At 59.4% G+C, this 27,311-nt stretch overlaps 2 protein-coding genes across 6 annotated transcripts; one reads left to right on the plus strand and one right to left on the minus strand.

The window, feature by feature from the left end:
- The first annotated feature begins 1,864 nt into the window (after positions 1-1,864).
- On the plus strand, positions 1,865-21,861 carry DGKK (diacylglycerol kinase kappa). The gene is given in 30 exon segments (XM_033514059.1): positions 1,865-1,938; positions 2,149-2,393; positions 11,138-11,248; positions 11,363-11,443; positions 11,655-11,759; positions 11,959-12,091; positions 12,260-12,366; positions 12,808-12,933; positions 13,079-13,181; positions 14,574-14,736; positions 14,833-14,941; positions 15,109-15,248; positions 15,385-15,466; positions 15,949-16,040; positions 16,271-16,370; positions 16,588-16,828; positions 17,019-17,117; positions 17,229-17,328; positions 17,758-17,865; positions 18,329-18,425; positions 18,505-18,612; positions 18,775-18,888; positions 19,018-19,152; positions 19,236-19,402; positions 19,524-19,641; positions 19,728-19,860; positions 19,863-20,023; positions 20,109-20,220; positions 20,683-20,813; positions 21,206-21,861. Coding segments are annotated over 29 exon segments (3,549 nt in total). The 5' UTR covers positions 1,865-1,938; positions 2,149-2,195; the 3' UTR covers positions 21,281-21,861.
- On the minus strand, positions 21,840-26,423 carry CCNB3 (cyclin B3). Of its 5 annotated transcripts, none has more exons than XM_015626572.2 (12): positions 26,321-26,423; positions 25,563-25,681; positions 25,395-25,490; positions 25,115-25,233; positions 24,541-24,643; positions 24,184-24,285; positions 23,925-24,017; positions 23,541-23,678; positions 22,951-23,106; positions 22,514-22,663; positions 22,200-22,330; positions 21,840-22,064 (listed from the first exon to the last, which is right to left on the minus strand). In XM_015626572.2, exons 1-12 carry the CDS (start codon positions 26,322-26,324, stop codon positions 21,992-21,994), a joined length of 1,284 nt encoding a protein of 427 aa, XP_015482058.1. In that variant the 5' UTR covers positions 26,325-26,423; the 3' UTR covers positions 21,840-21,991. The 5 variants fall into 5 exon arrangements, with proteins under 5 accessions (XP_015482058.1, XP_015482054.1, XP_015482056.1 ...); XM_015626568.3 differs by having other exon boundaries at positions 26,300-26,373; XM_015626570.3 differs by having other exon boundaries at positions 25,395-25,478; positions 26,300-26,371.
- Positions 26,424-27,311: the final 888 nt, after the last annotated feature.

A 27,311-nucleotide genomic window follows, 5' to 3' on the forward strand; every position in this document is an offset into this window, starting at 1 on the left:
ACAGGAGATGGTTTTCAGCTCTCAAAGCATCTCTATGGTCCCCGCCGACCTGCTCTAACACCACCACATCCTCCATGTGCTGGAGACCCCAGAGCTAGAGCCAGCACTCCCGGGCATCTCACCAGAGCAGAGCAGACAAGGAAAAGCTCCCTCCCTCATCCTGCTGCCCACCCTGCTGGGGATGCTCTCAGGACATGCATAGCTCTCTGGGCTGCCAGCATGTTTGCACGCACATGGAAGTGTGTATACAAGTAAGTGCGTGGAGGCATCTGTGTGTGTGCTCGGCCATGCCTCCGTGTGTTGCCGTGTGCCCATACGGTTGCATGGCAATGGTGCACACGCTCACCTGTGCCTGGGGTGTGCACAAAAACGCGTGTGGCCGTGGTGTGAATGCTCACCCGTGCCAGCCACGTGCCCACCCTAGTCCATGTGGGTTACACACAAATATGTGCACAGTGGCAGCGCATGTGCTCACCCATGCCTACACACATCTATGTGCATGAACGTGGTGCATGTGCTTTCCCATGCCTGGGGTGTGCAGGCTTACGCGTGTGGTCTGTGACCACAGATACGGGCATGGAAACCTGCCTGCTTGTGCGTGTGTCTTTGTGGATGGTGTGCACACACGCGGGGCTGTGATGCCTGTGCTGGCCCTGCCCACGTGGGTGGTGCACACACAGGTGCACTGCAGTGGTGCATGTGCTCTCCCATGCCCGTGCATGTGCCCACGCGAGGGGAGCGTCCGTTTGTGCACGGTGGGAGTGCGCGTGCACGCCCATGCCCGAGCGGTGCCTGCCCGTGCACGTGTGAGCTCGGTGGTGGTGCGTGTGTGCGTGCCCGCGCCTGGGTGGGTGCGGGAGCGCGCACACGTGTGCGCTCGGTGGTGGTGCGTGAGCGGGCAGCGCACACGCGTGTGCACGTGCTCTCCGTGCCCGCGCGGGTGCCGCACACGGATGCGCGCGGCGGCGCGCGGGTGCCCGCTGTGCCCGCATGCTCGGGGCCGTGCGTGGGCCGCCCGCGCCGCGCAGCAGCGCCCGCCGCGCCGAGCAGGCCGGGGCTTGCGGCAGGGGCAGGGCCGGGGCCGCCTGCGGAGGCACGTCCCGGCGGGGCCGGGGGGGCTGCGGACGGCGGGCCGGGGCCGGAGAAAGAGCGACCTTGCACCAGCGGCGGCGGCGGCTCGGGTCGTGCAAGGTGTGTGCGGGGCGGGGGGCGCTCCGCCTTCCCCCGCCTGGGCGTGCTGCGGGATGCTCGGCGGGGAGCCGGCACCGGGCAGCCCTGGGGCTGGAGAAGGCAATGCACCCAGGGAGAGGGGAGAGGGGAGGGGGGGTGGGTCAGCATTGCTGCCCTCAGTCCCCCCGTCTCCTCTCCCCGCAACGCTTGTTGCTGTGCCGAGAGACGGCACCGCGGCTGCCGGCAGCCGCGGGGATGGGGGGAGGGCGCGGCGGAGCCGGCCCGGGCTAGGTGCGTGGGGCCCAGCACGGCGCCGTGGGGTGCCCCCCGCCACCCCCCGGCCCGGGCACGGCAGCTTTGCTGCCGTCCAGGCTCGCTCGTCGAGGTAGGTGCTCCCCCAGTCTCTCCTCAGCTCTCCGTGGGGAGATGGCTTCCCCCGCATGCGGGAACCCCGCGCTCCCCACTTCATCCCAGCCCAGCCGCAGTCACCTGCGGGGGGCTGGGGACCCATGGGCGCGGGAGGTTCAGCCATCCCTTCCCAGCTGCCCGAGTCAGACGGATGGCGGGGTCCAGCTGCTGCTTTTCATGGAGATCCCTGCACTGTCCCCGGCCACGCAGGGCAGCCCGGCACATCGTGGGTGGGAAACAAGGGCAAATAACACAGGCTGCGAGAAGAGGTTCCACCCCTCTCTGCACCAATGTACCAATGCCCGAGCACGGGGCAGCCAGTCTCCTGCGCCCAAGCCTGGGACAACATTGGGATGCCAGGTAGGCTGAGGAGTAGCTGGGTTGCTGAAAAAAGGCAAGGAAGGAAAACTTTACTTGCAAGGATGCCACTCTGAGTGTCGTTCCTGGGCGAGGAACACCATCTCCCTTGACTTCCAGGATTGTACCTTGCAGCTGGCAGAGCCCTACAGGATGAGGGGCCGTGCGTGCCTCTTCAGGGCTCTTCATTCCTATGTGTCCTTGTCCTCTCAGGGCTATCATAAGAGGCTGCAGAGCTCTGAGCCAAGCCAGGTTGGAAGATGGCTGAGAAGCTGGTGCCTGGGGACCTGTTCTCGAGGAAGACCCGGGAATCAGTGTCGTCCCTGGACTCGGACAAGCTGGCACCCATCTCACCCGAGGTGGGTGGTGAGGAGTCGTCTGACAGCGAGGGCGAGCAGGAGGACAGTTCTCACAAGCTCATCCGGAAGGTTTCCACCTCGGGGCAGATGAGAAGCAAGGTCAGGGGGTGGGGGATGCCGCGGGTGAGGGGCTGGCTGGGTGTGCGATCGCTGCTGAGAACAGGGCAGGGGAGTTTACCTTCTCCAGGATGCAAATCAGTATCAGGTTCTTAATGCTGGCAGACTCAACCCAGCCAGAGATGGGAGGGTTCTGGTCCCCTGTGCCCTGTGGGAGGGCACATAGAAACATGAGAACCCCACAGTGGCAGTATCAGCATTGGTCCCATGGGGCTGTGAAGCCCAGATTTTATCACACTATTCAAGAACAGGGTCTCTCCCATACCCAGACATCCCCTACAACATTGCCTTCATGCTGCATTTGTATCCCCTGGGTTCCCCTTACCTGTGCCTGGAAGAAGAGGACTCTTTGGAAGGCTCTGCCCCATGGATGCTCTGGGGCTGAGATTTAGGGTCATGACAGTTCTGTAGGCTCCTGGGATCCCACACCCTGCTGTAGGTACTGCATGTGCAGGGCTTGGTGAGTGGCAAAATGGAACCTGCATCTTCCCTAGTGCCCCAGATTAATTTGGCTGTGCCAGCTTCCCTGCAGGCCCCATTCCCACAGATCCAGTCCCCAGTGGTGGTTTGCTGGACTGATGGGAGCACCTTTGAGGTCAGACATGACACTCATACTTCCCAGCCACTGGCATGAGAGCAGCTGGGGGGTGGAGGGGTGTGGGTGTGTGCATGCATCAGTTTGCTCAGAAAAAGCTATTTTGATAGTACCTACAAAATATGGGGTGTGGTGCCTTTAGCCAAGCAGGAGTGCATGGTCAGAGGTGTCCCAGGCTGGGACAGTGAAATGCAATGCAGGGAGAAATTACCTGGACTGAATGGCCAGGTGGGATGTGGGGAGAGAAGGAGGTTTGGGGGGAGACATTTTGGGGAGGGAGGATGCAAGACACAGTGCTGGGAGGATGCTCTGGATGACATGCTGGGTTAGCAGTCCCTTTGCATCCACCTTTCAGCTGTGGGAAGGAGGTGGCAGAGTGAGTCAAGGCAGTGCCTGCAGTGTTGGGCGGCACACGGGGGCTGTTAGCAATCCCCCCGCAGCCAGCTTCTGGTGCCAGCCACCCCTCAGTGGGGATTTGGTGGCTGTGCTGCTCCAGGGAGAGGGGAGAGATCTGAAAACACAGCATGGGAATGCAGTTTTGGAGCAGGGGGGTGTCACTGGACTCGTGTTGGGTGCTGAGGGCATGAAGGAAGGGGAATGAGGCAATGTACTGGGTCTGGTGGCAGTTGTGAGGATGCTTGGGGCTGTGGCAGGCTCCCCTCCTGCTGACCCTGGCTTGGCTGTTATGCCAAGCCTGGTGTACTGGCATGAGGTGGGGCAGAGGATGCCTGCCCAGGGGTATGGAAATTGCATGCTCCCAGCCTAGCACTGTGGGGCTTTCCCACTTGGCAGAAGAGATTTCTGGGGCATGGGGTGTTGAGGGGGCTCTTACTGAGTCCCTCTGGCTGCTCAAGGAGCATGCCTCAATTTTCCCTTCCTTGATGCCTGCTGGCACCAACTCTGCCCTCTCCAAGTTGGCTGCCAGGTGGGTGTAGAGGGCTATGCTGGGTGTTGGGGGGAGGCATGGTGAGAAGCCAGGCCAGTGGGCAGTGGGGATGTTTAGTTCTGTGTGTGAGCCCTCAGCACCCTTCCAGAAGGGCAGCAGTAGCCACTGGAGTTTGCCATGCATCACTTGGCATGTGTGGGGCACAGGGACATCACAGGGAGCCAGCAATGTCACGAAGTCTGAGGGGAAGGGGCAGGTGGCTGGGCTATGCCCGTGTCCTACAGCAGCAGCACAGGAACGCGAGCACGCTCTGAGCCCCAGCCCAGTCGCCAAAGCCCCCCATACCCCCATCAGGTTCTGGCCTCGCTGCTGCCACGCTGCACGTGGGGAAAGGCTGTCTCCCTGCCTGCTGTGGCCACTGCCCACATCCTGCCTGGCATCAGCAATTAGCTGTGCAGGAGGTGATGCTGTGCAGCGTGCCAGGGGAGGCGGGTAGCGTGATGGATGGGCAGGTGGAAATGACACGTGTGGGTTAACAGCCCGTGGAGCTGAGGGAGAGACTGAGAGCTGGCAGGGCTGGAGGGCCCTGAGAGTGAGCTGTGTATGCCTCCCTAGCCACCTCTGTGCTTTCAGTGTTGGGGTTCAATGTTTTTTCTGAGGATGCCTTTGCCCTGGTCCAGATGGGCAGGACCACACTTGCTGGCCTGGCTCGGGGCTGGATGGACTCCTTCCTTCCCTAGGAAGCGAGGATTTTTGGATGAGGTTGCTGCTGCCACCCAGGTTGGGCTCACAACCCTGACATGGCACATGTGCTGCCTGTCACTCCAGCCACAGCCACAGAGTGTGTGCCATGGCAGGCATCCTCCTGAGCAACACCCCTGTCTTGACGTCCTTGTCACCCAGGTGGGGCTGGGGTCAGGGGAGGGAATCATTGCCTGCACCCCAGGGGCAGGTATCTAAAGAACACAATTAATAAGGGAGAGTTCAGTGCCAGGGTGGCAGCTCCTGAGACAGCAGGTGGTGGGGGTCAGGGCACACTGTCCTATTTTGGGTCATATGTGGTGGGTGGGGTGCTGGAGAGGATCTGTAGGAGCCTGCCATGTTGGGGGGCTGGGAAAGGTCAGGACCCCCAACCCCACTGCCCATCCACACTGACTGGAGAGACCTTGATCTCTGGTGATGGAAGCAGGCAGCTTCTACCACTCCAGGCTGTGGTCCAGTCCCTGGGACAGGAGTAGGAGAGGATCATTCGGCGATCTGCTGAATCCTTCTGATTGCTGCTCCCCAATCCTAGTGCTTCTGCACTCTGAATGCCCATACCCCCACATCCCTTCCTCAAGCCTCCACATCAATCACATCCCCCCCACTCCACACCTCCAGGCTGGAACTGCGGACACCCTGGGGTGCTCTGTGCCAGCACTGGTGTGGAGATGGCCTGGTCATTGTGCTCAGTGACAAAAACAGCTGCCAGATTCAGGTGTCCCCGCTGAACTGAAAGTCTCCAGCATGGATGGGGTCTTGCTGGTGCCCCTCATCCTCCTCCTCCTTCTCAATGCAGCTGGGGGCTGCAAGTTGCCTGTATCAGGTTTTAGGTGTGCAAGAGCAGAGTGGGAGTGGGATGTGATGCTGCTTCCCAGTGCTGGTCTCCTTAGGGCTGGGTGTGGAGAGAAGGCGAAGAGGAGAGAGGGGGCACTGGTTCTGGGTGCACCAACACATTTGAGTTGCTGGGGGTGGTGGGTTACATCCTGCCCATGTGGCTGGGGTGTTCATTTCCTAGCACTGCCTCAGCACAGGCTCTCCCAGCAGCTGAGTGGAGGCAGAGAGTGATCCAGCAGCGCTGTTTGGTTCAGTGGGTGACTGCACCAGAGCTGGGAGGTGGAGGCTTCAAGGGGGCACAGCTGGGTGTGTGCCAGGGATCCAGGGTTGCCCATGGCATGGGCACAATGTGCGTGGCCATGGTGGGCAGAGGCCACTATGGCTTGTCTGCTGTTTGGAAAGGGGGATTATGTTCCTGAATTCCTGATCTTGAGATACATCACAGCTGCTTGGTGGGGCTGATGGACCCACCAGAATCCTTCCATGGGGCTCGGGGAGGTCAGTGGGGTTATTGGCACCCTGGGGAATGAGAGGTCCTTGCTGCAGGCATTGAGCATCCTGCAAGCTCCAGGAATGGGGCAAGCTGTACCTGTGCATACTGGGGTGTTGGGCAACTATAGGGAGCCTGGTGAGGCAGTGCTGTACAGCCAGGCTGTGGGGAAGGCTGCCCCCTGAGTGCTAAATCCTGGCCAAAAGATGAAGAAAGCAAAGTAGAGCTGGCTGGGGCCAGGCCTGGAAACCTTTCTTCTGCATCAGGAGGGTGGGCTGTGGCTCCTGGGCAGTGCATCCTCCAGACTTGGGACACTGGAGCATCTCTCATACAGAGAGAGCCTGGGAGAGCTGGGTCTGTTCAGCCTGGACAAGAGACTGTAACCAAGGGGTCCCCAGTTTTTGACAGAGAGGGTGCAGCAAAGAGGGAACCAGGCTCTTCTCAGTGGTGCTCATCAACGGACAGAGATGAAAAAATAGGAAATTGCACCTCAACACAAGAAAACATGGTGTGAGACCAGGGAGGCTCGGCTTGCTCTCATTAATCAGGGCTTGCCACGCTGGTGCCTGGGGTGTGAAGATAGCCCCACTGTCACTAGCCGGATGTTTGTGAGGTTTCTCAAGCTCTCTGCCCTCTCCCTGCTCACTTTTTCCATTATGTGAATATTGCTCTTGCCCATCAGCTTTTTCCCACCCCTGCTGGGCAGAGTGGAAGGGCTGTGCCCACCAGCATCGCGGCACAAGGGGCAGGGGGGAATTAGCACGGGTCAGGCTGATGTGGGATGCCTGCCAGCAGGATGCTTGGGGACTGATGTGGCTGTAGATAGGGAAGCGTGACCTCATTTCTAAAAAGCAGCTGCTGGATGATGTGCTGTAGGGGGGTTGCCTTTCTTCTGGGGGCTCCTTTCCTCATTCCTCTCCTCCTGTTCATTCTCTGTCCCCTTTCAATGGCCTTGTGAGCACGATGCAATGGCTTGTCAGGACTGGTGCTGGAATCTCCTTTCAAGCATCCACCCAGCATGGGGAAGGCATATTTGGGTTGGTCCTGAAATGGCAGAAAGCTCCATCCTCTGGGAGCAGCTGAGCCTGTGGGGCCAATAGCACCCATCAGGCACCGAGCCCCCTGACTGCCCAGTCCCGGAAGGGCTCTGCTGTGTCACAAAGCCTGATAAGGTTTCCAGCTGACACCAGCCCACGGGGTGCCTAGCAGCTGGTGGAAGCCCTGCAGCTGGGCTGTTTGAGGTATGCCAGTTTTCCTCTGTTGTCCTGGTGCCTGCTGGCTCAGCTTGGGGATGAGCTCTGATGCAACTGGACCCTGGCTTGTGCCCAGTGGGCTGCTGCACTTGGAGAAGGAGGGTGGCTGCCTGGAATGATGCTGGTGCAATGCAGGTTGGTGTGTCAACAGGTTATCCTCTTTCCCTTCTCCTCCTACCGGGTGAGGCATCGTGTGGTCACAGGGACAAGTATATCCCTTCAGGAGAGGTGTAGGGTGGCCAGCTGCGTGGGCAGACAGTGTGGTTGGTGCTCACCAGCCATATGTGACGGCATTCCTGAGTAACAGCCTTCCTGGCTCTTCTCCAGGTGCTCCTTCGCTGTCCAAGATGATCCCACTGGGAAAGCCTTCCTGCCTCAGCTGTGGTCAGACCTGGCTGCACAATGGGCTCTTCCCAGGAATGGTGGTGGCAGTGCTGGGACCGTAGGGTGACAGAACAAAGCAGCACCCTGGGGCTCAGCTTTAGGGCTGAAGAAAGGGATTTTTGGTTGTAGCCTGACCTTGAAGAATCCCTGCTGCAGGGTGCTGAGCTCTCCTGGGCTGTGGTTCAAGCCCCCTGCTTGTGCCAAGCACACAGCCAGCCCGTGGCATGATGGCCTCTGGGAGCCAGCCCAGTCCTGGCAGGGCACATAGCTGGCCATTATCCCAGGGCCATTTTTACCTGTGTCCCCTCTGAGGCTCCGCTGCCAATTCAGCTGCATCTGAGCTGGAGGTGGTAGTATGTCTGCAGATGCTGTATGGTTTCATTTTTGCCTTTGCCTTCTCACCCTGTGCCTCTGGGATCCCCCCCAGTGCTGGTACTGAGTTCCCTGGGATGGAGAGAGCAGGGAGGACCTTGGGATGGGGCAGTGGATTGCTGGGGCAGAGCCCTACAGGAGAGCTGGCCTCTGGCTGATTGCTGGGCAGGTTGTGTGTGGCTCTGGGTGTGCCGCCTCGGTTGCTGAGATGGGACCAGCACTGGCTTTGCTGAGGCTCCTTGCAGAGCTGCCTGGGTCTCTCCAGACAGAAAAGCTGTGGTTGGGGTGAGTGGAGGGGCTTGGGTTTGTTTTGGGGTGTGGGTGGCACACTGCTTACAGCTGTGCAGTGACTGGTGCAGAGCTCCCAGCTCAGTGGCCAGGGGCTGCCAGTGTCCCCAGAACATTGGAGGAAGAAGGGGCAGTCCCTGTGCTGCAGGTGCTCTGCTCTTTTCAGCTCTAGGCTACCTAATAGCCACTTACTCTATTATTGTGGTGAGCCTGGTGCCCTGGACAGGGCTTGGGGAGCCAGCACAGCAGGGGTGATGCCACCCTGCCGTGGCCGGTCTGCCCTTGCCACCCGCACCCCTTTCCTGTTAGCAGGGAGGAAACACTGGGCTCACTCGGCAGTGCTGCTGCACGTGGCTTCCCACTGTGTGGCTGGGCCTGCCAGCCTTGGCCATCAGGTGCCTCTCAGGTCTTCTCCTGTTCATTCCAAAAGCAGGGATCCAAAACCTGCCCCAGCAGCTGGAGCAGGTGCTCCTGGCTGAAACCCATAGTCAAAGATGAGGTAGGTGGGTGGCTTACCACAGTGAGATCCAAAACAGCCCTCCAGCACCCCAGGCTTGTGTGTCTGCCCAGGCAGCGTGGGACAGCTGGACTCCAGGGCTTATTTTGGAAAGGGGACGTGCCTTGTTTTCCCCAGGGAGGGGTTGGCATGCTGGCACCAATGGAACCTGTATCACATGGCATCACACAGCAGGGATGATGGAGCCTGATGCAGCTGCTGACATGAGGAGTTGTGCAGCAAAATGCTGCACATGGTCACACAGAAGGCTTGGGCTTTGATGCCCAAAGCAGCCCCCAAGGGTGGGTGTGGGGAGAGGTGCCCCCTGAGCTTGTCTGCACCAATTTTGCATCCCATGTTGGGATGGCTAGGGATTAGCCTGCACTAGTGGAAAACTGTGGCACAGTCCCCCCAGCCACGGTACTGGCAGTGTTGTAGAACTCTGATGGGTGTTGTGGTGAAGGTGTGGAACTCTGCCTTTCAGGGCAGCTGCATCCTGTCCCTGGGATGGCCAGGACTGTGACAGCTTGGGGCTGGGTGATGATTTTTTGCTGCTGTCAGGAGCTGCTGCTGGGGGTGTTTTGTCTCTGACCCTCCTTTGCAGGAGTGGGTGCCACCCTCCCAGACAGCCAGTCCTTGCTGTGTCCTGCCACCCATGTGGACCTGGAGCCAGCTGCCCATGCCCAGCTGGCTCCAGCCCCTACTGTGATAGCCCTGAGGTGCCATCATGGACCCACCTCTTCTTCCTTCTCCTTGTCATCCTTTTCTCCTGCTGCCCCCACCGTCTCCTCACACCACTCCTCACCGTCACACACTGCCTGTCCTTTGCAGCAACAGCAGTGACTGCAGCAAACACAACACCTGCCCCTGACCAGTGCAGCCAGGTGTGGTGGATGTGGTGTTTGGGGCTGGATCCCACCTGGCTATGGCAGGACCCTGGCTTGTCCCCTCCTGGTGTGGGACAAGGACTGCTAGGGCGCATGGTTTGTGTGTGGATCTGGGGTCACAGCTGGACCCCACTGGAAGGACTCCTCTGCTTTCACTGTGCTCAAGGCTGAGAGACCAGGGAAAGGACACAGTGTGTCCAAGGGTGCTGGCACTGGGGACAGCTAGGCTGTTTGAACCTGCACTGACATTCATAGGCATCGTGGTGATTGACCACAGCCAAACTCTGCACCAGTCTTGGGAAGTGATAAAGTCTTAAAGCATCCCTCTTCAAACTCCAGGCTGGAAGAGAGCGGGGAACACCACGGTGGGTGCCCCAGGGAGGTTTGGGAGGGTTAGGCATTTGGGGAGTTGAGGGTCAGGGACCACCCCAGGTGGGGTTTTACCTTTGTTGTAACTTTGAAGGCTCCTGCTATTCCTGGTGCTTTGGCCATCTGGTTCATGGGGCAGTAGATTAAGGCTGAGACCTGGGGCTGGTGTGTTTGCAGGCTGATGGGGCCTGGGTGCCACCTCTTGCAGCACATGGGTTGGCACAGGAGTGCAGAGCCCCAGGGCGATGGTTCCCTCACTGTGCCCTCGTGCCCAGTGCTAATTTGCTGTTAAATGTGCCTGGATTGGATACAGCCACTGTGGCAGCTAATTGTAGAGAAGCAGCTGAACGGAGCTGCCGGTGGTGTTTAAAGAAGATACAATCAAAGATGAGGCAGTGCCAGAGCATCTCTGCCACCCCGCTCAGGCTCATAGCCATGCTTCAAACACTAATTAATTGAGTCTTGTAAACACCACTGTGAGAAGGGTAAATATTGGCAGGTGCTGTGTTTTGGGGAGGGCAGAGGCCGGGCAGCCAGGTTGCAGTGATGCACTGTGCTGCAGGGGATGCTCTGCCTGCTGCAGGCTACCTTCAACCCCAGGTTATCCCCTCCAGGGGCTTTGGGGGCAAGGCAGAGCTGGCTGCACCCCGGCTGTCTGCTCTGCAAACCAGCTGGCGCCGCAGTGCCCGGGTAGTGCCACTTGGGAGATGCAGTCCTGATATCTCTGGGGCATTGGTGTCCCCTCAAAGGAAGCTCTTCTGAGTCCAGTTCTGCCCTTGGCTTCTAGGGAGCTACAGCAGGGTGAGGATGTCCAGGCACTGCCCTGGGGATGCAGAGGAAGCATCAGCAGTAGAGGGTCTGCACTGCTGGAGACCTGCATCTTCCAGCCCTGCCACAAACAGCAGCATCCTTCCAGATCACAGGGAGTGCCCAGTGCCCAGGCCATGGTAGGCAGGGAACGTGATTTGCCCTGCTACATGCAGCAGATAGTGAGCCCCAGAATGTCCAATCTGTGCTCCTGGGGACTCAGGGACTGGTGTCACAGGGGAAAATGGTGGCTTCGGTGATTCTGGGGGGCTACGAGAGCTCAGGACACTGTGGTCTCTGCAGAAGAGCGTAAAGGAGGGGCTGTTGCTGAAGCAGACGAGCTCCTTCCAGAGGTGGAAGAGACGATACTTCAAGCTGCGAGGCAGGACACTCTATTATGCTAAGGATGCCAAGGTAGGCTGGGGGGTGCTTCTAGCATATTCAGTCGGGGGGGACCTGAGTCTGCCAGCCCAGGAGGGGACAGAGATCCCTGCCTGCTGGACTGGGGCTCTGGTTCCTCCCTTGCAGTCCCTGATCTTTGATGAGGTGGACCTGTCTGATGCCAGTGTAGCTGAGACCAGCACCAAGAACATCAACAACAGTTTCACGGTGAGGGAGGTGTGGGGCTACCAACTGTAGCCGGTGGAGACCTCAGAACCTTGTGGGGAGGCACTACAGACCTCCCTCGTCCCCTCCAGAGCCTTGGGGCATGGCTTCCTGCTGCTGGAGGTGGCAGTGGTGTGCCAGAGATTGCTGGGATCTGTGCTGGGCTCTGGCTGGCCTGGCGGTGGCTTTGCGAGGGACCGTGGGGCTGTTGCAGGTGATCACGCCGTTCCGAAAGCTCATCTTATGTGCGGAGAACCGGAAGGAGATGGAGGACTGGATCACTGCCCTGAAATCTGTCCAGAAGTGGGAGATCCATGAGGTGATGTGGGCAGGGTGCTGCCTGGATCTGTGTTTCCATGTGGAGTGCGTTTCCGTGTGCCTCTGACTGCCAGACAAGAGCTGTTGTCCCCGGCATAGCCCCACAGGGGGGAGTCGGGCTGGGGAGACTCAGGGGGCCAGAAGGGAGGGAGTGCTGGCTGAGGGTCCCAGGCACTGATGGGGCAGGGCTGTGCCTCCAGGCCACACAGTTCAACATGGAGCACTTCTCGGGCATGCACAACTGGTACGCCTGCTCCCACGCCCGCCCCACCTTCTGCAACGTGTGCCGTGAAGCTCTTCCAGGGGTCACCTCCCATGGCCTCTCCTGTGAAGGTCAGTGCTGGGGTCCTGCCAGGAGGTGGGCAGGGCAGCCTCTCGAGGCTGGGCCAGAGCAGGAGTGGTGCAGGGTGATGCCCACTGCCCAGATGCAGAGGGGTTTGGGACCGGGGGTGTGCATGCCATGGGGACCTTCCCTGCTCCTCACCGGTTCCCCCCATGCAGTCTGCAAGTTCAAGGCACACAAGCGCTGTGCCGTCAGAGCCACAAACAACTGCAAGTGGACAACCTTGGCCTCCATCGGCATTGAAATCATCGAGGATGAGGATGGGGTAAGCAGGGGAGTCCCTGTCAGGGATCCTGGCAGAACAGATCCTCCAGCAGAACTGGCTTCACTGTACCCAAATCAGGAAGCAGGAAGAAACTGAAGAAACTGTAGCTGTCCCCTGCACTGTGTGGCCTCTGAGCTTGGCTCTGCAGGGGCATGGCTTGGGGACACCTCTTCTGGCACCCTGTATCAGAACCCCTTTTTGCTGTCCAAGTGGGGCCACCTCCAGACATTTTCTGGAGACATGTCTGCCCTGCCTCATGTGCTGATGGCTTCAAGGGGCCAGGAAGGCAGGGGTGAGAGGACATGGGAGGGGTCCCAGACCTGCCTTGCCCTGCTGCAAGGCACCACCTCCATAGTGAAAACTGGGGAAAGAGGTGGTCTGGAAAGGTGGACCTTTCCCTCAAGCGTGCAGGATGCCATCGGTGGCTGCCCTTGTCTGCAGGTGGCCATGCCCCACCAGTGGCTGGAGGGGAACTTGCCCGTCAGCGCACGCTGCGCTGTCTGTGACCGGACCTGCGGCAGCGTCCGGAGGCTGCAGGACTGGCGGTGTCTCTGGTGCAAAGCCATCGTAAGGATGTACCCATCCCTGGCCCCACCCCACTCCCAGCACGGGCACCACTGCCCCTCCTGTGTGCACCTCTGGGAAAGCTGATGCAGGGGACTTCGGTGCTGTGTCCCCCAGCTTTGCTAGACAGGTGTCCCTGTGTTCCCAGGTTCACAGTGCCTGCAAGGAGCTCCTTGGCAAGAGGTGCCCCCTGGGCCAGTACAAAGTGTCCATCATCCCACCAACGGCCTTGAACAGCATTGATTCTGATGGTGAGTCAGAGGGCACAGGGCTGGTCTGGTGGGGGGGGACAGGCTGTTTGGGATAAGGCTCTGAGCTCTCTGAGGTCCTCTGGAGGCTTTAACTTGTGGCACTGTGCCTGTTTTGTGTGGCGGCAGGAACACCACCTTCAGTAGAGCTTCAGGCTCAGGGCTTGGTGGTATTCTATGAGCTTTGGGGTAGCACTTCTTGCCCACATGTGGCTTTAGTTGCTCCTGCCAGGCCTCCTCTTGCAGTGGCTCAGGACATAGTCCCTCTGTGCTGGGATCAGCGGTGCCAGCCCTGCACCCCTGAGGTGGGCTGTCCTCTGTTGCACCTCAATAGTTCAGCTTCTCTCAAGGCAGGATAAAGCTCTTGCTTGGGTTATTTCTCAGTGTCTGAAGCTCAGCTGGTTTTTGGTGGTGCAGAGCACAGCTTTGCCCTGGCACGGGACACTGCAGGGAGAAGCCATGTGGAGCGTGGGGGGACCCCCTGGCTGTCTCCTTCTCCTGAGGGGCCCAGCTGGCCTCTGCTGAGCAAAATCTGTTCTCCTCCGGATATTTCTTTCTTCATTCTTTAATGCTTTTCACCACTCAGCGCAGCCGGAGGCTCATTTGCCTCGTTACTCATCGGGATGCTGTCAGGGTAACCATCACACGGCTGCTCCTCAGCTCCAGAGCCTCGGCTGCTGGTGGCTGGTCCCTGGCAGCATCTCTGCCCTGTCCCCCTCCAGCAGCCCAGACATCCATGGCTGACTGTTGTCCACCCAACTGGGAACAGCTTAGCAAGGCCTCAGTCCCCCCTCGTCCTGCCTGCTGCAGCACATGGGTGCTGCTGGCAGCAAGCTTTTCTGCTGCAGCCCACGCTCTGACTCAGCAGCTGCCAGTGCTTTGTGTTATCTGCTCTGCTGGGCTGGGAGTGGAGATGGAGCGGTGGCCAGGCAAGGAGGGGGTGGGCTGTGGGGAGGTTGCCTCCATGCTCCTGCTGTGGTGGGGGTGCTGGGACTCCTGGTTGCAGCCCACAGGGCTCTGAGGGCAATGGCTGTGGGGCTGGTGCCAGTGGCGCTGACGGCTAATGAGGTCCTTGCGGTCTGCCAAGGGAAGGAGCCTGCAGACACCAGCCAGGGGACTGAGATGGCCAAGATGTGCCTGAGGCAGGTGCAGGCTCTGGGCCAGCTGTCAATCCTACTCTGCCTTGGGCACATTTCTTTCCGCATCTCATTCCTTTAAAAGCACAGTGCTTCCTCTTCCCTCTGCCCCTCACCATCCCGCAGATATCCCCATCACTGCCCCTCCTGCCCCAGCACCCAACAGGTTGGGCTTGGCACAGATGGAGCGTCCACTCTGCTCTCCTCAAGTGTGTGTGGAGAGTGAGGGCTGGGGCTCACATGTTTGGGCTTACTGCAGGTTTCTGGAAAGCCACCTGCCCCTCGACCTGCTCCAGCCCTCTCCTGGCCTTTGTCAACTCCAAGAGTGGGGACAACCAGGGTGTCAAGTTTCTGCGCAAGTTCAAGCAGTTCCTCAACCCAGCCCAAGTCTTTGACCTCATGAATGGGGGCCCACACCTGGGGTAAGCGCCTGCCTGAGCACCCCAGAATTGCCTTGGTGGGATCCTGGTGGGCACCTGGCACAGCACCCAGTCCCTCTCTCCTTGCCCCCCACCCAGGCTGCGCCTCTTCCAGAAGTTCTCCACCTTCAGAATCCTGGTGTGTGGTGGGGATGGCAGTGTGGGTTGGGTGCTCTCTGAGATCGATGCCCTTGGCCTCCACAAGCAGGTGAGTGGGAGTGTCTGGCATTACTAGTGCAGGCTGGCACCATCCCCAGTGCTGGCACACTCCGTGTGCCCCAGGTGCTGCCAAGCAATGGGCCCAGCAGGATTGGGGGTGTCCCAGGTGCCCTTGTGGGCTGCTCTGAGCTCCCCCACTCTGTCTTTCTCCTGCAGTGTCAGCTCGGTGTCCTGCCACTGGGGACTGGTAATGACCTGGCACGGGTCCTGGGCTGGGGCAGCCTGTGTGATGATGACACTCAGCTGCTGCAGATCCTGGAGAAGCTGGAAAGGGCCACCACCAAGATGCTGGACCGGTGAGCAGGGCACAGAATACATGCCCCTCTGTTCCCGCTACCTTGGCATGTAACTGGGCATCCCGTCCCAGTTCCTTGCCTGTCCCTGTGCTAGGGGGCCAGGAGATGGCAAGCAGCCATGTTCTCTGCTTGGCAGGTGGAGTGTGCTGACCTATGAGGCCCCCAAGCAGTCCCCCTCAGCCCTGAAGGAGGAGGAAAATGGGGACGCCAACATCCAGGTGGGAGCTGTTGGCATTTGAGGGCTTGAGATAGGGAGGGCAGGCTGGAGGACAGGTTCCTGTTCAACCCAATTCAGGGACACACAGGGAGGGATGGCACAGGAAGAGGTCACGCAGGGGATCCCTGGGGACTGGGGCTGCGAGGGGGCTGGCAGTCGGCCGCATGCAATGAAACGAGCCTGGCAGGTCTCAGCCTGGCACGTGCAGTTGGGAGCAGGCAGAAGGAGAGGTAGAGCTAGCTTGCCAGCTGCTTTGGACTCTTCTGTGTGCTCCCCTTCAGCCCCTTGCCTCCATTTCCCTCCTGATGTAACTGACCTCACCTCTGGCCAACAGCATGGGCATGGCTGCCCTCAGTGCTGGGGAGTGGGCTGAATAAGGGCTGATCATCCGCAGTTCAAGGCTGGCTGGGCAAAGGTCCATCCCTGAGCAGGGCACATGGCAGGGTGGCAGGGCTCCAGCTGTCTCCACCTGTGCCCCCCCAGGTCCAGATCTCCCATTACGCTGACTCTGTTGCCTTCCACCTGGCCAAGATCCTGGAGTCAGACAAGCACTCGGTGGTGATCTCCTCTGCAAAGTAAGGAGGAGGCTGTTGATGGGATGCCAGTGCCCCCGTGTCTGGGCTGGGGCATGTCCCCGGGACCACTGCACCCCCCCTCAGCCAGGCTGTCCCAGCTGGCCACCAGCAGCTGCCAGCTGTGCTGGCAGATAATCCTGGCACTGCCCCTCTGGAGCAGTGGGTGTTATCCCAGCAGCCCCCCTGGCCCTCCTGTGCCCCTCTTGACCTCCAGCCACTTCCCTTGGCAGGTTCCTCTGTGGCACTGTCAATGACTTTGTGACTGAAGTTGGGCGGGCTTACAAGAGGGCAACGGAGAACAAGCAGGAGGCTGAGCTGATGGCACGGAAGGTGTGTTGCAGGGGAGCTGGAGGGCTGGGTCAAGCTGGTGGCACAGCAGGGAAGGGAAGGGAAGGGCTGCTCCACGGCCCTGTGCCCTTGCTCTGCGTGTACTGGGGTGCCCAGGTGCTTGGGGGTATTCAGGTGCCAGCATTGCCCAGGGAAGCACCCAGCACTGGTGGGGGGCAGCAGCTTGTGCCAGGTGCTGAGTGGGGCAGGTGTCCCACAGTGTGCCATGCTGAATGAAAAGCTGGACTCACTGGTGAGGGAGCTGAATGAGGAGGCTCGGGCCATCGTGGTTCCTGAAGAAATGGCACAGGCCACCCATGCTGATGTGAAGGACCAGGAGAAAGCTGGCAGCTTCAACCCCAGCCCCATGCCTCGCATCTTCAAATCCAAGGAGCAACTCATGCTGCGGGCAAACAGCCTGAAGAAAGCCCTGCGGCAAATCATCGAGCAGACAGAGAAAGGTGAGGGAGTGGTGGGAGCTGGCAGCTTCCCTGATGCTGTTGCAGCCTGGCAGGGCTGTGAAGCCACAGTGGGTTGGTGCTGGACCCATGCCTTTGTTCTCCCCTGGGATCCCTGGCACAAGCTCACAGGGCTGACAGGAGGGGCCACAGGGCTGCAGAGACTCCTTGTCATGCCCCTCTTTGGATCCAGCTGTGGATGAGCAGAACAAGCAGACCCAAGACTACCAGGGCACTGTGGGCCCCAGGAAGGACAGCTCGGAGGAGCTCAACAAGGAGGAGGAGAAGCTCAGTAAGATGCCAGCAGGGCACGTGGCATTTTGTGGGGGCACGAGGGTGAGCTGTGGGATGGGCTCAGGGTGAGAACCCACGTGGCAACTATCTCCCTGTCCACCCTGGCCAGGTTCCCGGCCGGTGACGGTGACCTCCGCATCTTCCTCCATCATCCTGGACCGGCCAGACACCTTTGGCAGCTTGCAGTTCCCTGAAGACCCGAGCACCCTGTGAGTCAGGTGTTCTGTCTGCCCCAGGGACTCTGGCCCACTCTTGCTGCCCATCATGGAGCAGGAGCAGAGCTGGTACCACGCTGCCCCTTTGGGAAGGCTGCTGCAGCAGCCTCTGCCCACCAGTGTGGCATCCCTGGTACCTGGCCCTGCCCAGCCAAGCAGTGCCCGTGCCGGGGAGCCTGCCTGTGCATGGTGTGGGATCTCTGGCTGATGCTTGGAGCTTGGTGCTTGGCAGGTCCTGGCTGTGCCATGGGTGTCCCACCATGGTGACTGAGGGAAATGCAGCCATCCCTGCTAGTTTTGGTCAGGCTTCCCAGTGCCAGCCGCTCCGCTCCAGTGGGTGTTACACGACGTCCTCTGGTGCCAACCCAGAGTCACCGATGTGCAGCTGCTGCTCAAGCTGCTTTCCCTGTTTGCTGCTTTCAGCCACTTCTCGGAGAAATGTGTCATGAATAACTACTTCGGCATCGGCCTGGATGCAAAGATCTCCCTGGAGTTCAACAACAAACGTGATGAGCACCCCAAGAAGTGCAGGTTGGCTGGAACCCCCAGATTTTCCCCAGGAAAAAAACATACCCCTGGCTCTCCAGTGCCTGCACCAGGAGGGACCATCAAGATGCTGGGAGCCATAGGGTTGATGCGGTGCTGCTGTGCTGGAGATCCTTCCTGCAGCAGATTTTGTACCTGCACCCATTGCTGGTATACACCCCTCGGTGGCAGACTGCAAACACCCCAGAAAGGGTGATGACACGAGGGCTTGGTGGGATTTACTTGCTCTGCACCTGGAGAGAGGGACATTGCTATGTTGGCATGGAAGGGTCGAAGTCTGGGTGCAACATGCTGCACCTTGGCTTCCCTAGGTGGTAGCAGGAATTGAGGGAACTGAGGTGGGGCCAGCAGTCTAGGACTGTGCAGCATGGTGCCTGGGAAGGGTGTGGAGCCTGTGACAGGCAGTGGGGAGCCCACAGCCCCTCATCTGTTCCACTTTGCCCCACAGCAGCCGCACCAAGAACATGATGTGGTATGGGGTTCTGGGCACGAAGGAGCTCCTGCAGCGCACCTACAAGAACCTGGAACAGCGGGTACAGCTGGAGGTACAGGGCTGGGAGAACAGGGACAGGGTGGGGAGGGGCAGCGTTACAGCAGCCCCCCAGGCTTAGCCCTCTCTTGCAGTGTGATGGGGTGCCGATCTCGCTGCCCAGCCTACAGGGCATTGCAGTCCTCAACATCCCCAGCTATGCTGGGGGCATCAACTTCTGGGGAGGCACCAAGGAGGACAGTGTGAGTGCCAGTACTATGAGATGAGTTGGATGGTGTGATGTCCTTTCCCCAGTCCTAAGAAACCCTGGGGTTAGGGTGTCCCTGCCTTGGACACACATGGGGGAAATCTGGGTCCCAAAATGAGCCCATTTTGGAAGTCTCACATGCAGTGGTCCTTTTCAGAACTTCGGGGCTCCATCCTTCGATGACAAGAAGCTGGAGGTGGTGGCAGTCTTTGGCAGCATCCAGATGGCCGTGTCACGGGTCATCAACCTCCAGCACCACCGCATTGCACAGGTAGTGGCGAGGCAGCCTGCAGGGCCACAGGTGGTGCCAGAAAGCTTTTGGGGCAGCAGTGGAGCCTGGGGTGTGGCTCTGCTCAGCTTGGCAGCTATTGATGGCACCCCCGGGCTGTCTGCCCCGCAGTGCCGTGTGGTGAAGATTACCATCCGGGGGGACGAGGGTGTCCCTGTGCAGGTGGATGGAGAGGCCTGGATCCAGCCACCTGGCATCATCAAAATCCAGCACAAGAACAGAGCCCAGATGCTGACAAGGGACCGGGTGAGATTGGGGTGCTCAGCAAGATCATGCTGGGACACAGGGAGGTATGACTGTCTCAGAGGGGCCATGTCTGTCCCCCACAGGCCTTTGAAAGCACCCTCAAGTCTTGGGAAGACAAACAGAAAGGGGAGAGCTACCGAGCAGCCACACGGCCACGGCTCAGCTCGCAGCAGTCCATGGAGTACCTGACTGAGGAGGAGAGCAGCCTCTTGCAGCAGGTCTCACGGGTTGCCGAGACCCTCATTGCCAGGTCAGACTGTGGGAAGGGGAATGTGGTGGGCACAGGGAAGGGGGAAGCTGTGCCCTGGCCATGCAAAGGTGCCTGCCCAGACCAGGAGAGCCCTGGCAGCTCCAGCCCCTGTCACCTGCAGGATCCATGAGGCAGCCAAGGCTCACAAAGCCGTGGAGCAGGAGCTGGCACATGCAGTCAATGCCAGCTCTCTGGCACTGAGTGAAGCCCTCTCCCACAAAGCTGCTGGCACCTCAGAGGTGAGCGGGAACTGGAAGTATAAGGAAGCCTTTACCCAGGCCCTGTGGGGCCCTGCTGCTCAAGGGGTTATCCCTCTGTGCCTCAGTTTCTCAGCAGGAATGTGGCTGTGGAGGTGGTGCTGAGCATCAGGGAGCTGTGGGCTGAGACCAGGGCATTCCTGGAAGGGAAGGCGGTGAGTGAGGGGCCGGAGAGCACCCAAAGCCCCCCAGGGCTGGTACCTTTGGGGGTGGCAGCAGGTTTGGGTATGGTCCCTGTCCCCCACAGCTGGACTCACCGCAGGAGGAGGAGGCACTTCACGGCCCCCTGAGTGTGCTGGGCCAGGAGCTGCAGCGGCTGCTGGACATCCACTGGCTGGGCCCCATTGCCCATCCTGCTGAGGAGGTGGGTACACAGGGACTGGGGTCTGGCACAGCCCAGTGTCTGGCTCAGGAAGCTGTAGCATCCCACCAAGCCTGGCTTCTCACAGGAAGGTGCCAGCAGTGCCAACAAGGGCAGCTTTAAGCTTCGTCTCAACATCCCCAAGCCCAGGAAGGAGAAGGACAAGCTGCAGAAGCAGAAGGCCAACAGTGTGCTCCCAGGTAAAGTGAGCAGTGTGCCAGGGAAAGGCACACCATCCTAGAAAGGACACCCTGTGCTGACCTGTCCCTCAGTCTCCTGTCCTGGGCATGCTGGGGAAGGATCCTCAGCTCTGGCTGCCTGGGGGTGTCACAGCTTTTTCTGATAGCAGACATGCAGAGCACCCCAGCCCCATAACTCCTCAACTAGGGGGAGAAGTGGGCTCTGGTACAGCTCAGACCTTTGGGTAAGTCCTTTGTCCATGGCTACAGGTTGAGGGGGAGAGCTCAGCTGTTCTGTAAGTAAGCCAAGGAGAGGAAAGACCTCTGCAGCCTGAGCAGGCTGTGGCCTCTGGCCCTGCTGGTGCCAGGGGTGGGAGGGGTTGACTGCTGACCACAGGCTGGCATCACTGCTATCTGTCCTGCTGCATCTCACTGCCTCCACAGGCCCCAGCAGTGCACAACTCTGGTTTTCCTCCCTGCTAGCAGACAAATGGGGCTCCGAGGAGGTGGCAGCTTGGCTGGAAGCACTCGGTTTAGGGGAATACAGAGACATTTTTGTCCGGCATGACATCCAGGGCTCAGAGTTGATTCTGCTGGAGAGGAGAGACCTTAAGGTACAACCCCCTTGTGCCTCCTGAGGGATCCTGAGTCCTGGGGAGCATGGTGTCCTCCATCCCTCCTGGTGGCAGGTTGGCCCTACGTCTGGGTCCACAGAGTTGAGCTTGTGCACAGGGGCAGGGAAGCAGGGGAAGGGGGTGGCTTTGGGTCTCCAGCTTGCAAGGTTCCATACACCTGTCCAAAGCAGTAGCAACAGCACCCTACCCTCACCTGCATTCAGGCATGAGGATGTGCTTTCAAGAGGAAAAAGAACCAAGTAAGCACTATGCTCCAGCAAGGGAGAGCATAGAGAGCTGGGCTGTGCCTCATCCTCCACCCTGTGGCTTGTCCAGTAGCAAGAGCCAAGAGCTCCCCCCTGCAACTGCACCACCTCCTCTTTTTCTTGCAGGACCTGGGGATCACCAAAGTGGGCCATATGAAGAGGATCCTTCAGGCCATTAAGGAGCTCAGCAACCTGCCCTAGGCTGAGAGCAGGGCAGCAGCTGAGCCCAGGTGCTGGGTGGGTGCTGCCCCCAGGGAACAGGGGTTGGGTAGGGGAACTGGTCCCTACACTTACCCCATATGTACGGAGCCCCCCCGCCCCCTGCTTGCCTTGCTTTAAGTATCTGTCTGTCCCCAGTGTCCCCCAGAAGCCGCTGCTTCTCCCCCAGTCTGTGGGGCTGGAGACACTGAAGCAGAGGTCTAACCTGTGATGTGGTCTGACCACCGGTCCAGCCCCATCAGGGTCACTGTAGGAGCTGGGGCCACCCTCTGTGTGCTCAAGCTGGAGCCAAAGCAAAGTTTCCCCTTCCCCACATGGGTATTTATGGTGTGTAAATATTTGGAGAGAAGATACTGCTGCTGCTTGCATAGTGTCATTACTAAAGGGAAGGTGAGGGGTGGGGAGGAGGGAATTGAGAATACCTTTCCAGCCTTCACCTCTGAGCTTCCTGCTCCCCACCCATCACCATGCTCTCGCCTTCTGTCTCATCACAACAAGGGGAAATACAGTGCTGGGGCTTATAGTGTGCAGTGCCAGTATGTACAACAAACATGTTTTATTAATAGTTACACATGACTTTTTTTTTCCCCCCCACCCCCCTTCTTCCTCAGTTAAAATTACTATTACTTATGTACATGGTACCACCCTGCTTGAGGGTACCCCATTATTTACAGGCTTATTTACAGAGTAGGGCTAGGAGCTAGTGAGTATCTCTTCGAGCTTGAGCATGTCCATGGGGGTGACTTTGGCAACCTCAAAGAAGACCCTGGAAGGAATACATTGGCTTAGAGCTCGACCACAGCCCTGACACCCATCCACCAGTGCTTCCAGATCCCTGCAGAAGCCAAGGGTGCAAGCCTGCAGTGGGGCCAGGCCCGAGGCAGAGCCCCATGGCCCTCACCTGTGCGAGTACTTGCTGCGCACAGCATTCAGCTTGTCACGGGGCTGGTATGTGAGCAGGAAATTCAGCCTCTTCACCAGGGGGTGCAGGTCCTGGGCACTGTACCCACTGTAGTACTGCAGTGTAGGGGTCTGCAACGGGACAGTGGGGCTAAGCTGCGTCCTTTCAGGACAACCATCGTCTTCCCTGTCCAGCATCCAAATCTGATCACAGCCCGAGCGCATCACCTCACTCATTGGTCCACTGCCTCCCACTGCAGTGCCTCCCAGGCTGCCTCGGCAGGCACAGGCACTCTGAATTAGGCAGGTACTCACCCAGCCCCCGAGGTTCTTCATGGTGAGTGCCAGCAGCAGGCAGCTGGCAGCCAGCTTTGAGGGGCTCTCGCGAGCGTAGTCGTACTCCTGCAGGGTCATCTCGCAGAGGAAGCGGGCCAGCGTCAGTGTCTCCATGGTGGCACGGGCACACTACAGCCAGTGGGCAGGGAAAGGGCTCAGCCTTTTGAGAAATGCTGCTCCCCCTTCCCAGCCTTTTTTGGGATCTAGAATGCTGTAATGCTGTCTCCAGGGCATAGGACAGGGATCCCACACACCCAGCCTAGCACAGACCACCATCCTCACACCGCTTGTCTTGAGGAGACCTGGATAAAGTTTCCTTGATGCCAACTGGGTGCCTGAAGCCACAGCAATGCGTGTCACTGTCCCATGGAGCCAAGAGAAGGGGTCCCTGGGGGCACCCCTCTGAGTGCACTCACCTTGGCAAAGCGCCGCAGGAAGCGGTAGGGGATGGGGATGTTGATGTCAAACTTGAGAGTGCTGAGGATGCTCATCTCCATGGCAATAAGCTCCTCCCGCTTGTAGGCGTCATCACAGATATAGAGGAAGTCATCCACACATGGTGGGCACCGTTCCTGTAGGGGTACAACTGCTCAGCACCCCCATGGGGGCTCATCCTGGCCTCACTCAGGAGGTCCCAGCCAACCCACAGTCCCTGTAACTGTTCATGTGCTGCTGGACTCAGCAAGGACTGTTAACACCGTATGGGATGCTCGTGATGCGTGTACTCCAGCCCTTGGCTTGAGCTCCATGCCTGTGTTAGGTAAACTAAGGTATTCTGATGGTCTGTGCAGAGCAGAGAGAAGCTGGTTCTCCCGTGACACCAGTGACAGGATTCAGCCCGTCATGGCTGCATTTGCAGCCCTTGAGACAGGGAAAGAGGAACATGACAGACACGCCACCCTGGCAGCTCTCAGTGCAGTGGCCTGGCCTTCTCCAAAACCCCACAGGGACCACAGTGGCACAGCCCCTCTGTCCCTGCACCCCAGGACAGCACACAGAGAGTCACCTCAAATTTGGAGGCAATGAGGATGGCAGTGGAGCCGATGAGCTGCAGCTTCTCTCTCATGCTCACCACCTCCACCAGGTAGTGGTCCACCAGCTTCACAGCCAGGTACAGCGTCTCATGGTTCAGCTCAAAGTTCTCCTGCAAGAATGGGAGCAGGGGTCAGGGCAGAGTTTCAGAAAGAAGTTAGGTCTGTCCAGTCCCACCCAGCTCTCACAGAGGCCAGGGGGTGCCCAAGGGCCAGGCTCACAGGTAGGGATGTAGGCCACACAGGGGGAGGATCAGCTCTACACTGGGAATGCTTGCAGGAGCCTCTGCCAGCACACTGAGGTCACACATGCCAAAGGCAGCATGGGGGCAGCTCTGCAGAAAGCTGTGCCCTCTCACCTGCACCTCCACCATCCAGTCCACAAGGATAGCACGCATGTCCCCACTGATGTCTGTCTGCTTCTCCATGTAGTCAGGAAGCATGAATTTTTCCTGCCAAAGAGCCAGCTATCAGGGACAGGGCAGACATCCCCAGCCTCAAACAAGCCCCTTCTCACCCTGTGCAGGCCCCTGCCAGGTGGTCACAGCCTCCAGGCAGTCAGCAGCCCTGCCTGCAGTCACTCCTTCCCCAGACAGGAGTGTCACCCCCTGGACCCACCTCTCTTTCCCGCATGTATTCAAAGATCTCTTTGGCATACTCTGCGTTGGCGTAGGGGTCACCCAACTGCTCCTTGTCAATGTCCTCCACTGCTGGTACCTGCTGGCACAGAAGAGGCAGCAATGAGGGGGCGGGCCTGGGGTGCCAGTCACTCTGTCAGGGCAAGGCTGCCACCCCTCTGCACCCCCCCTTTTCCTACCTGCCCTCATCACCCTGCAGTCCCTGCCCAACTCTTCCCCAGAGGAGGATTCTTGAAGGAAGATGGTAGTGTGCTTTGCCCCCCTCCTCAGCTTTCCATCACACTGGCTGAAGTTTCTCCAAGGCCCAGAGCACTGCCTGGTGCCCCAGGGTCCTTACCCTCTCCTCATGGGGCTTCAGTTCCTGCACAGACTCTGGTTTCTCTGGCACAGGACTCACTTTGGGCTCTGCAGGAGCTGTTGGGGGAGTTTTCTTCATTGACCTGGGAAGGATGAGAATAAATCATTGCTGGGAGAACACCAAATTTCTTAGCTGAAAGAGGCCTTCCAGAGACTCTTGCAACTTCTGGAAGGGGCAAAACCACCCCTAAAATATCCCCACAGACTCTTAGAACCACTTAGGTTGGAAGGGACCTTTAAAGATATTAAGGACAATGGTTCCCCCAGTAGTGCCATGCCCACTAAGCCATGTCCCCAAGAGCCACATCGACATGATTTTTAAATCCTTCCGTGGCAGGTGACTCTACAACTGTCCTGGGCAGCCTGTGCCAGGGCTGGACAGCCCTTTTGGGCAGGAAATTTTTCCTAATATCCAACATAACCTTCCCCTGCCACAGCCTGATGTAATTTATAGTAGAGATACTAGTTCCCTCCTGTATCTGGCTCAGCCTCCATCACCCAATGGAAGCCCCATGGGACAAGCCTGCAGCAAACCCCTGCCCCCAGCTACTCACTTTTTTAAGTTGATCTCATTGTTCTTGGCCACCCCCAAGGCATTATGTGCCTTCTGTGCCTTGGGTGGAGCAACTTTCACAGCCTCCTTCTTCCCTGCCACCACCTGGTTCTTGCGAGCCTTTTTGGGTCAGAACAAGATCATACAGGGGTTGCACAGTGGAAAGCAAGATATGCCCCGCAGGGAGACCTCTCCTCTCCCTACTGGGCATGGGGTGCGCCTCTCCACCATGGGGGGCTCACAGGGGGCACCAGAGCCCCCACCCTCAAAGAAGTACTCACATTTGTGATGTCTCCAAATGCTGATCTCTTCTTGGGCCCACCCTGGGGTGAGGATGAAGACCTCTTGGCATGACAGCTCTCCTCCTGCAATAGAGGCTGTTAGAAGATGGTGGTCAGCTGCCCCACAGGAGCCCCCGCTACACAGCCCTCGCCTGGCTTGGTGCTCACCTTCTCGGGGTCGACATTCTCTGCAGCAGGGCCTACCTTGCCTGCTCGGGACTGCTTGGTGCTCAGCATCTTGGCATTGCGTGGCAACGGCATCCTCTCCCTTGGTCTCTGTGAGCAAGCTGGGGGCAAAGCAAGATGTGATGGGGGCTGCTGCTGGCCTGCCTCCAGGGACACCTTCCCAGCTTGCGGCAGAACAGGGGGGCATTTGTCCCTGCTGGGGGTCAGCACAGCAGGACTGACCCCTTCCCTGAGCATGGCAGGTGGGTGGGGCCCCAAGACAAGCCCAGGCAATGGACAAATCTGGCTAGGGGTGCTCCCATGGAGGAGGGACCCCAAAGACCACTACCAAAAGCACTCTGCTGGGCGAGATGGGAGGGGGAACACGCAATTCCCAGATTCCTGCATCCTAGAGAAGGATGCAAGGGCTTGCACTTCCTTGGAGGGCTGGAGGTCTTGGAGATCTTCACTGCCCTACAACCCGCAGGGTCCCCTGGGGAGTCGGGGATCTTGGAAGCCCCTACTTCCTTGCACCCTCCAGGGTCCCCACGCCTACCGAGTAGCGCTGACTACTCCCCGCAGCCCTCGGAGACCCCGCTCAGCCATCGCCGGGGCATCCCCCCCAGTCACCCATGTCCAGGATGTCCCGTCCCTACTCACCCGTGCCCGTTCCCCACTCACCGGCGCCCGGTTCCCCCACTCACCCGTGCCCGTTCCCCGCTCGCCCGTTCCCCGCTCACCCGTGCCCGTGCCCCGCTCACCCATGCCTGATCCGCTGTGCCCGCAGCCCCGGCCCCGGCGCTTTTGAAAGTAGCAGTTCGGTAGCGGCCGGCCAGCACTGGCCGAGCCTCGCCCAATCAGAATGCGAGGCGGTGCCAGGCTGCAGCCAATCGGAGGGCGCAGAGGGACTCAGTTGCTAAGGGGCAGGGCGGCAGGGTTTAAAATTCAGCTCCGGCGGCCAATGGAAGGGCGAGCATGCGGCAGGGGCGGGGCCGGGCGGGCCGGGCGGGCAGTGATTGGTGGCCGCGGGTGCCCGTTAATCCGTTGTGAGGGCCCGGCGGGGCTGGCGTGGCGGCCGGGCCGCGGAGCGGAGAGCGCAGGGCCGGCGGCCCCGGCCTTGCTGTCCTTCGGGGCGGGTGGAGCGGCCTCCGCGGGCCACTGCCTCCGCCTGCAGCCGAAGTTGTGGGTCCCAGACCTCGGCGCTGCCCTTTCCCACCGGGCTGGGGAACTCTGCTTTGGGGAGCAGGGTGTGCTGGCCGCGCACCTTCCTTGACCCAGTGTCAGGAACAGAGGGTTCGGATCGCTTGGAGAATCACAGAACGGTTTGAGTGGGAACGGACCTTAAGCTCATCCCGGTCCACCCCGTGCTATGGGTGGGGACACCTTCCACGAGCCCAGGTTGCTCCAAGCCCCCTCCAGCCTGGCCTTGGATGCTTTCAGGGATCCAGGGGCAGCCACAGCTTCTCTGGGCACCCTGTGCCAGGGCCTGCCCACCCTCCCAGGGAAGATCTTTTTCTCATATCTCACCTAACCCTACTTTCACTGTCTGAGGTACCACAGGAGCAGTATTCATGTGGTGTCATACAGACATGACTGACCAAGTTCAGGGTGAGGCTCACTGGGCCTGCCCCATCATCCTCAGCAACCAGGACAGGGTCAAAATTACCGAGGTTCACATGACAGTCATTGTCCCTACAGGGTTGTGCGAGATACTGGCCGCTTATCAAACATCTGCTGAGGGTAAGAGCACTC

The sequence above is a fragment of the Parus major genome, chromosome 4A, assembly GCF_001522545.3.
Source record: "Parus major isolate Abel chromosome 4A, Parus_major1.1, whole genome shotgun sequence".
Classification (NCBI taxonomy): domain Eukaryota; kingdom Metazoa; phylum Chordata; class Aves; order Passeriformes; family Paridae; genus Parus; species Parus major.